The sequence below is a fragment of the Bombina bombina genome, chromosome 4 (assembly GCF_027579735.1).
Source record: "Bombina bombina isolate aBomBom1 chromosome 4, aBomBom1.pri, whole genome shotgun sequence".
In the NCBI taxonomy this organism is placed as follows: domain Eukaryota; kingdom Metazoa; phylum Chordata; class Amphibia; order Anura; family Bombinatoridae; genus Bombina; species Bombina bombina.
In genome coordinates, this window is record NC_069502.1 from 399,579,336 (window position 1) to 399,590,102 (window position 10,767).

General features: G+C 38.1%; 1 protein-coding gene across 1 annotated transcript in view; it reads right to left on the reverse strand.

Annotated features, from left to right (window-relative positions):
* The window catches only part of DCUN1D1 (defective in cullin neddylation 1 domain containing 1), a 69,461-nt gene extending 59,003 nt beyond the window's left edge, over positions 1–10,458 (reverse strand). The window contains exons 1-2 of the mRNA XM_053710176.1: positions 10,185–10,458; positions 7,749–7,965 (exon numbers count right to left, since the gene is read on the reverse strand). Coding sequence (XP_053566151.1) covers positions 7,749–7,965; positions 10,185–10,187 — 220 coding nt within the window. The 5' untranslated portion in view covers positions 10,188–10,458. The remainder of the gene's footprint in view (positions 1–7,748; positions 7,966–10,184) is intronic.
* Positions 10,459–10,767: the final 309 nt, after the last annotated feature.

Genomic DNA, 10,767 nt, shown 5'->3' on the forward strand with positions numbered 1-10,767 from the left:
TTAATCATGGAAAATAGATTGTGGCTGGAGCACTGTCTGGTGAAAGTCCATAGGGATAGTGATATGACTGATTGCCTGAGCCGCCCAAAGGCATGCAATCTTTAAGAATAAATGTAAAAGGGACATGAAACCTAATTTATTTTCTTTCAAGATTCAGATAGAACATGTGATTTTAAACAACTTTCCAATTTACTTCTATTTTCTAATTTCTTTTGTTCTCTTGGTTTTCTTTGTTGAAAAGGATACCTAGGTAGGGTCAGGAGCTGCTGATTGGTGGCTGTGTATATATGTATATATATATATATATATAGGGATCTCATGTCCATGGCTCATTCAATGTGTTAACTTGCTTCTTTAACAAATACCAAGAAAATTAAGCAAATTAGATAATAAAAGTTGTTTAAATTTGTGTTCTCTTTTTTGAATCATGAAAGAAAAATGTGGGGTTTCATGTCCCTTTAATCAATGACAAATGCATTCATGACAACTGTTGTGTTTTTGTCCGACTATTCTATCTGATACACAATAAGGTGTTGTAGTGGTCTCTGAAACAATAAAACCCTGCATGTGTTCTTAACAAAATGACAGTAGTAAAGCAATGTCTATAGATGTTGTATGTTATCCTGGGAATCTGACTTCTTATTGACTTATTATATAATATTGTTATAAGCACAAACTTGTTTTCAATACTTTTGCTGTCTCCCTAAACTGAAATAGAAGTGTCAATCACTGTACTATGCATAAAAAGATTTAAATGTCCCTTTAACGGGATATAATAGTCAAAATTGAAATGTGCACAAGTGCATTTCAGTTTAGAAGTGTGATTTTTGTAATATGCTTGCATTAGCAATAATGTTTCTAATAAAAAGCTATAACTGTACATATACTGACTGTGCCTCTTGCACCTGCATTCAAAGACTGCGCCCTCTCAGAGAACTCCTATGCAAAATTGAAATGCTCCCAAGCACATTTAAAATTTGACTATTATGTCTATTTAAATAAACATTTGATTATGTCTGCAAAGCCATTGTGTGATATTCTAGTCAACTTATTACATGGGAAATAGTACACTACACTATAAGCTTTTTAAATTTAAATTTTATTGGGTTTTAAACAAAATACAGAAAGTGTCTGGTTTGGACAAAAGCAAATAAAGATAAATGGGGTCTAATATTCTTTACATGGTTTGTGGTCTTTATCCATTGTACATAACAATTAAACTGTGACACACATCCAACTAAGTCAGAATTAAACAACCCAAGAATACAACCTAATTTCCCCTTTTTACAAGGAGTGATAATAACCTCTTGTGTTATCCTCTCTAAAACAAGTGGGTTGCCAGATATAATCATTCTAATCAAGGACCAAGGTTCTCTCCCCCCCACCCCCAAAAAAAAAAAAATTTCTTCCCCTCTCTTACCAGATACCCAACAACACTATTTCTGAATTCCTAAAAGGGTAGATCAGGTAATCTATTTCTCTAGTAGGGAATATCTTGATGAATGTCGACCATTTTTGAAAGAAAATAATTATATCTTGTTCAGAGTTCATGCCCGTATCTATCTTCTCAATAATGCATTGCTTTTTAAGATAATTTTTCATTTCTGTAATACTAGGAACATATCTATCCTTCCAATTCTTGAAAATTAAGTTTCTGGAAGCCAGTATTATTAAATTGATAATTGTGTTGTCTTCCGGTGTTCTTTTCTCGTCTAGAAGAAAAATTACTTTCCCTATTGAAAAAGTAATAGGATTAATCTTGAGGGTATTTAGTGTCCAGATTTGGGAAATCTTGGGGCAAGACCAGACCATGTGGGTTAAATTTGCAGTCAACAAGTTACATTTTGGACATTTATTAAAATTAGAATTATGCCAATTTCCCCGGAGTATAATATGTCCAATATAATAGTTTTAGATGGGACTCTCTCCAATTTGCGGAAAATGTATAATGAGAGATCAGAGTTAAAGTGATGGTAAACTCTCCCCTTTTTAAAATCAGATCTGGAATGTAAGCGCTACTTTAGATGGAGTTTTATTCATTAGCTGTAATGAAGATGCGCTATAACTTAGTTATTAATATAGATATGAAATTCAAATACTGCATGCTCCTCCGCCCACTTCAAAAGTAAAATTTTCTGTGAGCTAACAGATTGAATTGTTGTCCAATCAGCGCTCTCCCCATATGGCACTTTTGTTGTAGCTAGAGCATTGATTGGAGAGTAATTCAATCATTTAGCTGACAGGAAAATTGACTTTTGAAGTGGGTGGTGTAACGTGCGGTATTTGAATTTCATATCTATATTAATAACTAAGTTATAGCGCATCTTCATTGCACATGATGAATAAAACCCCATCTAAAATAGCGCTTACATTCCAGATCTGATTTTTAAAAGGGGCGAGTTTACCATCACTTTAAAGATCTTTTTATATAATCGAGGTTGAGTAACGATTTCAGGAATTGAACCCTCCCACTTTTGAGCAATATTAAATTAAAATCCCCTGCCTGAGAGGTCATATCAGGTTGAAATTGATGAGATGCCATTTTTAGTAGGGATGCACCGAAATTTCGGAAGCCGAAATTTTCGGCCGAAAATGGGCCTATCCCATGCGGGCCGAAAGTTGCATGCGCAATCTGCCCCACACCTACACTTGCTGGCCGCCGCTTACTGCATCCACCCGCGCCTAAAATTAAGGCCAGTGCAGCTAGAGGCCTTCTAGGCCATTTGGTTAGCAACTTCATTTCCTATAATACCACTCACTGCAGCACAGGCTCCTCCCTCCTTTCCTACCTAGAGCGGTTCCTCTTTCTGCAGAATCTGCACTTCCTTTTCTACAAGGCTCCGGTGTACTGTTGTTTTAGTGCTGTGGAAGAAGAGTTGCTCCGGTTCAGCAGTTCAGCTCAGTGAGAGACAACGGAGATTTGGTTTACAGCTGTGTAGTGTGGGGAGGTAGAGGGGGGTTGCTCTGTGTTAGGCTGCTGTAAATCAAACCTCCGTTGTCTCTAACGGAGCTGAACTGCTGAACCGGAGCAACTCTTCCTCCACAAAATGCTGAATGATAATTGCAGTAATAGACAAAGCTTCTACGTTTTAAATTCCTAGAAAACAGTTATGCAAACAGGGCTGGACTTAGTGTATTGAACAGATTTTGTTATGGAGAAATGCAGCAGAATATAAAACTCTTTCCAACTTCATAACACCCATTAATATTTTATTATTTATAACCAGCCTACATACTGTTTAATGGAGTGTAACAAAGAATAAATATACAGTAATTTATTTTTCTTTGAACAAACACTGGTTAAAAACAAGGGGCATAGGGTAAGACTGAACTTAAAGGGACAGTCAACACCAGAATTTTTGTTGTTTTAAAAGATAGATAATCCCTTAATTACCAATTCCCCAGTTTTGCATAACCAACACAGTTATAATGATACACGTTTTACCTCTGTAATTACCTTGTATCTAAGCCTCTGCAGACTGCCCCCTTATTTCAGTTCTTTTGACAGACTTGCATTTTAACCAATCAGAGCTGTCTCTATGGTAAATTCACGTGCATGAGCTCAATGTTATCTATATGAAACGTGAACTAATGCCCTCTAGTGGTGAAAAAGTATCAAAATGCATTTAGATTAGAGGCGGCCTTCAAGGTCTAAGAAATTAGCATATGAACCTCCTAGGTTTAGCTTTCATCTAAAAATACCAAAAGAACAAAGCAAAATTGGTGATAAAAGTAAATTGGAAAGTTGTTTAAAATTACATGCCCTGTTTGAAACATGAAAGTTTTTTTTTTGGACTTTGGACTGTCCCTTTAAATATTAAAACAAAAAAAAACACCCTAAGGTAAACTGAACAAAGTGGTAAACAAATTCCTGGAACATTTTACAGAGAGACATGAAAGGTATATTTTAATTGTAAAATGGCACAAGCACTCCAAAAGGAGCTGGTGATTACTCAGTCATGTTTATTGCAAGGAGAGGTTTGGCTCCCAATAAACATGACACACAAAATATTTTTTTATGAATGTAATTAAAGATTAAAATGTATTACATTTTAATAAATAATAAGAATATGAATTTAAAATAATAAGCATATTAATTTATAAAAATGTTTTGTTCATATAAAAAAGGAACTTTTTAAAAGGGATATTCATTTCTGCATTGAACAAGCCTACTTCATGCCACCTTTGTTGTCTAACACACATGCAATAGTCCTGATCTGCCAATAAATATTAATACTGCAGTGTAAACCATTTCCTGCAAGTTTTAATTTTAACAGCTTTCATTAATCAGACAGAGCATTGGTAAAGCTTACCAATCAAATGTAATTATCTAGCCCTTACTGTTTTGAATCGATATAAAAGTTTTCTAGGACTATACTTAATTTGGATAACTGGTAAACCAAAAAAAAAACCTCTTAAATCTGATTCTGTTACATAGAACTGAATGAAGAATGTATATTGATATTAAATAATCAACAATATATTATTCTTCACTCAGTCATATAACACAGAAACAGATCTAACAGATTTTTATTTATATTGCTTTTTTAAGTTATTTTTCCGTCCAATTTCGGTGTATTACTTTTAATAAAAGTGTGGTTAATGGTTATTTATTTTATTGGCTTGTAGTTTTTTATTTCAGATCCATTAAAAACTCTAATATAATAAAATTATAGAAAAAAACTACAGTATTTTAAAATCATTTTTGAAAAAAAAGTCATTTTCGGTTTCAGTTTTCGGCCAAGGGCATCCTCAATTTTCGGTTTCGGTCCAGAATTTTCATTTCGGTGCATCCCTCATTTTTAGCCAGTATTGGCCAACCGTCCAGCTTACCTCAAGACCAGTTCCAGGTAAAGTTATTAACTAGAGTAAATACATAATGCCTAGCTTGAAGATAGGGAAAATAGAATCTCAATACCTAAAACAGGTATAGAGAAAACGCACTTGCGCTACTGAAAGCTGAATATATGTGTAGCAACTGGCTTAAATGGAAGTACCCTATATAGGCAGAAAAAAATAAAAATACCCTATATAGGAATTATCTAGGAATATTGGTATGAATTTTTAATGAGGATATATTCCTTAATAAAAAGTGTCAAAATCACAAATGGTAGAATTGGTCAATATACAACACAACACAACACACAAGAAAATATTAAACATAAAATTCATAAATCAAAAATCAAAACATATATGCATAAAACACATAAGTAAAAAAAACACATAAATACAGGAATATAAGCAGTCCGTTAATGGAGATGCAATAAGCGAGAAATAGTTTTTTCAGTAGCTTGCTGTTGTCAGAATGACCGGCTGCTTTACTTTTCGTCACAATGATCCAGAGACCTCCAAAAGTAGACCACCACTATATGGCTGCTTTGTTTTTGAAGAAACCAGCCACTTCGCTATGTTCCTTGGACCCCCCAAAGGTGCAGTATAGCTGTGTTCTTGTTTGGCTGCCTTAATAGACTTACAGCCGTCCAGGGTCCTCCAAAGATTTAACCACAACTATGTTGGCTGGTAAGCACAAGAAAATCACTGTGGTGATTTTAGTTCTGGGGGGGGGGGGGTAATGTTCAATACCTGGGGGAGGGTGTGTCATGAATTTCATCAGGTCCTCCTGCTGGTTACTTTCCGGGAGACCAATAACCCTGATATTATTTGTCCTTGATCTGTTTTCGAGATCTTCTAATCTATTCTTTAATTTAACCAGATCAGTATAATTGCTCTCTATCTTGGAGTCGTGTGACTCTGTCACATCCTCCAGATCAGAGATCCTCTGTTCAGCTTCCTGTAATCTTTTGGAAAACTGTCTGACTTCCTTTGTGAGTGAAGAAAGATTTTGCTTAATTTCTGCTCTAAGTGAGTCAAACTTGGGTGCTTCGATTATATTGGCGACCAGGGTTTGAGAATACTGAGAAACCATATGCTTTGAAGTGTTAGTTGCTTCAGTTTGGATTTCTACCAGGGTCTCTATGTGAGTTTTTATTCCTTTGCTCTCTGTGCTTAGATGCCATGCCTGGATAGGACTTACTAGTGTGTGTGTGGGGGGGGGGGGTAGAGTGAGGAATTTATCCATATGCAGTGAGTGTTACACAAAAGAAGACACAATCCAATGTGTAGGTGAAAAAAAAAAGAAGGGAAGTGAAGAAAGTGAGGAAGGATTGGAGGGTGAAAACAGATATTGTGATTTAATGGTTGAAGATTCAGTAAAGTGATGGTGTGAAAAAGACCAGTGAATGACAAGAAAGCACTCAGCTAACCAAATTGAATTAAGAAGGTGGTTGCTACATCGAGTAAGAGGCACTTAGTGGGGTAATTCCCTATACCAAAGTCTGCCCCTAATAGCGTCCTCTAATGCCACTTCCCAATTCCCCTGAACCACCTTCAGTTCCACACCTTGAGGCTAGACGAGCTCGACTTAAGATATAGATAAATGAAAACTCGAAATAACAAGCTATAACAATATATACCTTGTTTCTTACCTATAAGAGGGATAGTTATATAGCAGAGAGAAAGGGGTAGTGCAAGGGGATGGCAGGGACTGGTCTGATTCAGTTAATGAAAATAATGTAGCCGAATTTAGTGGAGTCCCACTTTAACTGTCTATAATCAGGCACATATAATAGAACAAGGAAGTCCTACAGGGAAAAATGGGCAGAAGAGGGGCATGAGAGATGGACTAAAGCCCCCTGCCTTCTGTGTTCCCCCTCTCTTCTTTCCTCCTTCCCCTCACGATCACATCTGGGGGGGTGGATGATAGCCATCTCTGGAAACATCATTGCAAGGAGGATCTAACAACTAAAAAGATAACAGATTCAGGCCACCGCAACACTCCTCCGGACTGTGGCCAAGTAGTTTGCTTCCCCCAGAACCAGCGGGTTACTTTAAACCCCTCTCGCAGCAACGGTGGGAGGGGGTAGAGAGGTTGGACATACCAAACTGAACAGCTGACAATGACCAGGAGATGCCGACACTTCTCACCCAGCTGCAAAGGCACAGGAATGCCCACAGGGAGACCAGACGACTCTGCTGCCAATGATCTCCTCCATCTAGGTGATTCCTCTTAGGTCTGGGAGCAAAACAGGCCCAAGGGTCCATAATGTAGATCCAGATTATATTTCCTGGAGGGACTTGGCAATGGGAGGGATGGTAATGGTCGCCCTCATGCAACACCAGTGGGAGGGGGATAAGTCCTCTAAGGGAAAGCGCTCCTTAAGGCTATTACCAGGCGCCTCTCTTCCTCCAGTAACAACGGTTTTGCTTGGACCCCCTCTTGCAGCTTCGGTGGAAGAGGGTAAGGTGCCTAATGTACTGTGCTCAGTAAGGGTAGTCTCCAGAAAGTGCAGGCAGTTCTTATCCCACCTCAGTAGCGCAGATCTAGGAGCGCTTTGTAGAGGGACCGGGTGGCTCTGTTGCTCACGCCCTTGACTAGCCTGAACCTTGCAGGCTTCCTGGTGCGAGAGTTTGGCTTCTCCGCCACAGGATCAGGGCTGGGACAATCTGTCGGAAAGGCAGCGTGGCTTGCTGACTGACTCCTCCCCCGGAGCCTCTAAACTATATAAGCTGTTGTGAAGCCGTTGGTTGCCTTAGAAAATGCAATAAATCCACAATAAAAATAAATCAAAGTAACCAGTCAAGAGCACACAACATTACTTAAATTAAACTGAAATAAATTGGCATCAGACACCACAATGCACAATTGCAAAATCTAATTCTCATGCACAGTTATGGAGTGTTGTACTCACCCTTGTATCGGTTATAAAGCTGCTCTAATTTTTTTCTGTCCAATGCTCCTTTTACACATTCCCTTATGTAAAGTTCAGGGTTCTGAAAAAAGTTATCTGTAGCAACATCAAGTTTCCATTCATTTTGTGACAGGCAACTCACTGCAGTCTTCTCACTGGATTGTGTGAAGATCATAAACTGGCGAACTTTATCTTTTTGTGATGATTTCAACTTGTTCTATATTTCCAAGTAGATATAAAAAAAATGTATTATGACAAAGCACAGAAGAAACATAATACAAAAGCAAGAAATGTGATTGGAATTTTTTCTCTAATAGTCAAAAACATTCTGATTTAGAGAGCTGACTTGGAACTGTATGCAGAGACTTTACCAGCTAGGAATCTCATGAGTACAGCTAATATGTTAACAGATTTATCAATGGTTACAACTGATAAGATACAAAACAACAAAACATACAAATTAGCACTTTTTTTTAACTTTCCAAAAAGTAGCATCTAGAGCAGTGCTTTCCAAACTGTGTGTCGGGACACACTCGTGTGTCGGCAGCAGTGTGTAGGTGTGTCCCTGCTTCAGCACAAATTTTTTTAAATTTACATTTTTTTTTTTTAATTGTTTTTTGGTTTCTGACTTTCTGCCTGCCTGCCTGCTACGCATATCACATGGTTGACACGTGATTGATAGCTAGTGGGTCACAGATCATCTTAACCAATTGGCACAGCTCAGTGGGAACTGAAACTATTCCCATTGGCGGATTTGGCGGCACATTGGCTCCTGACTGCACGTGTAGTCTCCTTAATTGGCTCGTGACTGCAAGTCAGTGGGATTTTTTTGCAACTAGCTCCCAGTAGTGCATTGCTGCTCCTGCTCTTTATATATAGATAGGAAGTGGAAGCTTAAAAATGCTTAATGATGAAATGTGCTTGTCTTTATCTAATATTCCACCAAATATTCAGAAACTGTGTTCATCCCATCAACCTCATACATCCCATTAAAATAGCAAGTAGCTATTGGTGTTATTAAACTTTTTTTAATTCTTGCACATACATACTGTTACTTGTAAATACATTTTGTTATTATATAATTTATGTATGTGTCCGTATCTTTTAAAACAAGTTAGTTTAACCTCCTTTTTGCTAGTACAACTGAATTACTGTGTCGCAAAATGATGTAGGTCTACAAAGTGTGTCACCAACATGAAAAGTTTGGAAAGCTCTGATCTAGAGTGTGGGCACTGATTTTCATACAGGTCAGGCTAAGACTCACAGGAATCATTACGCTTAGCTCTCCGATTATTGTCCACATACAAAAACCCTTGTCTAGTAATTAAAAATGTTTCCTCGCTTGTGTTGCTAGTAATTATTTGTCAAACCCTGTATTAAAGGGACAGTATACACCATTTTTTATATAACTGCATGTAATAGACACTAATATAAATAATAGGATGCACTGATACTGATATAAAAATCCAATATAAAACTGTTTAAAAACTTACTTAGAAGATCTCAGTTTAGCTCTGTTGAAAAGCCCACTGCAAGTGGGAAATAAGACACTCCCCCCTCCCCTGCATATGAAAAGACCCTTTACACAAACAGGAGCAAGCTGGAGTAGGTATCTGATGGTATTATCCTAAAACTTTGGTGCTTGGTTAGGAGTCTGAAATCAGAGCAATGTTTTTTAAAAACAAGCAAAACTATACATTTAAAAAACAACAACAACTGTATGGGCTATATAAATGAATCATCTACAAACCATTTATGCAAAGAAAAATCTAGTAGTGTATAATGTCCCTTTGAACCTTTTCACAAAAAAACAACTCAAATCATCATACTACATATTATTCCAATTATACAATAAGTATTTATCCCACTTACATTTCTTATATTAACAGAATGCAGTGGCATAAAATGAAACTAATGTTTCACTGTGTCTGCTGTTACACATACACGTCTGATTCCTTATATGTCTGTTTCACCATACTAAGCTTGCTAACACTCCTCTACCACCGCCTGTTTAACGTTTTACTTAAGAACTGCAAATAAAAAACCTGAGTTTGTAACTCGTTTGAAAGTTCACCACTGTGACATCTAACCCTGTTTTGTCAAAGAAGCTAGAAGAACCTTGCACTGGGGGGCTCAGCTATTGGGTGTACAGTTTATTATAAACCATGACTACTGTGGGGTTAAAATCTGCTACTCTATGTCTGTTTTCTTGAACCCCGTTTTATCACCAGACGACACTGTATGATATATATGATGATGTATACGGGACTAGGCCCACAAACCCCGAGCTGAAGTGGAAGTGTCTACCGACTCAGAGCTACAGGGCCCAGATTCGGTAGTGCCCCACACGCCGGTGTTTAGCAGAACCTGGGTACGGTTTGACCTCCAGTGATCAACAAGCTCCCTGGTATTTGTGAAGCCCCGGGGACCACTCACCATGTTGGAACTCGGCCTCCCGGTGAGTGTGAGTGGCGCCCTCCGCTCTCACAGGCTCTCCACGATCTCGCTCATGCGCAATGAGGCCGCGGCCTGCGGGACAAGGAGAGAGAGGAGGACGGGCACAGGAAGGTACTGCAACCGAGGACGCTGTTGCAAAGACCGCTGCACGGAGGCTGTAATCATGGAATGACCAGCGGCCTTCTGACAACTGCCCAGTTAGGTGTAGAATGAGGCGCAGTGAGACCACAGTAAAGCAAAAGCAGACGGCTGCGTAAAGAGTATAGAGGGAACTGGAGGTCGTGTAAAAAGTCAAACACAGGACATCAGACGTTCCACAACAATTCTGCAATGCAGGACAACGTAACACGAAATGCATGCGATTTGTTCATTTATTTTTGTACAGAGAAGTAAAAACATTGCTGCATGGAAAAAACGATAAGACTAGAGATTTGGAAGGACTACTTCATATGGTTGGAGCTGGAATCTTAGTGAGTGCCAGTTCGTGAATGAATCGTTCTTTTCAATGAATTGTGTGAAGTGGTCTTATAATATAAAACTCCAAGTCTATTAAAGAAATACA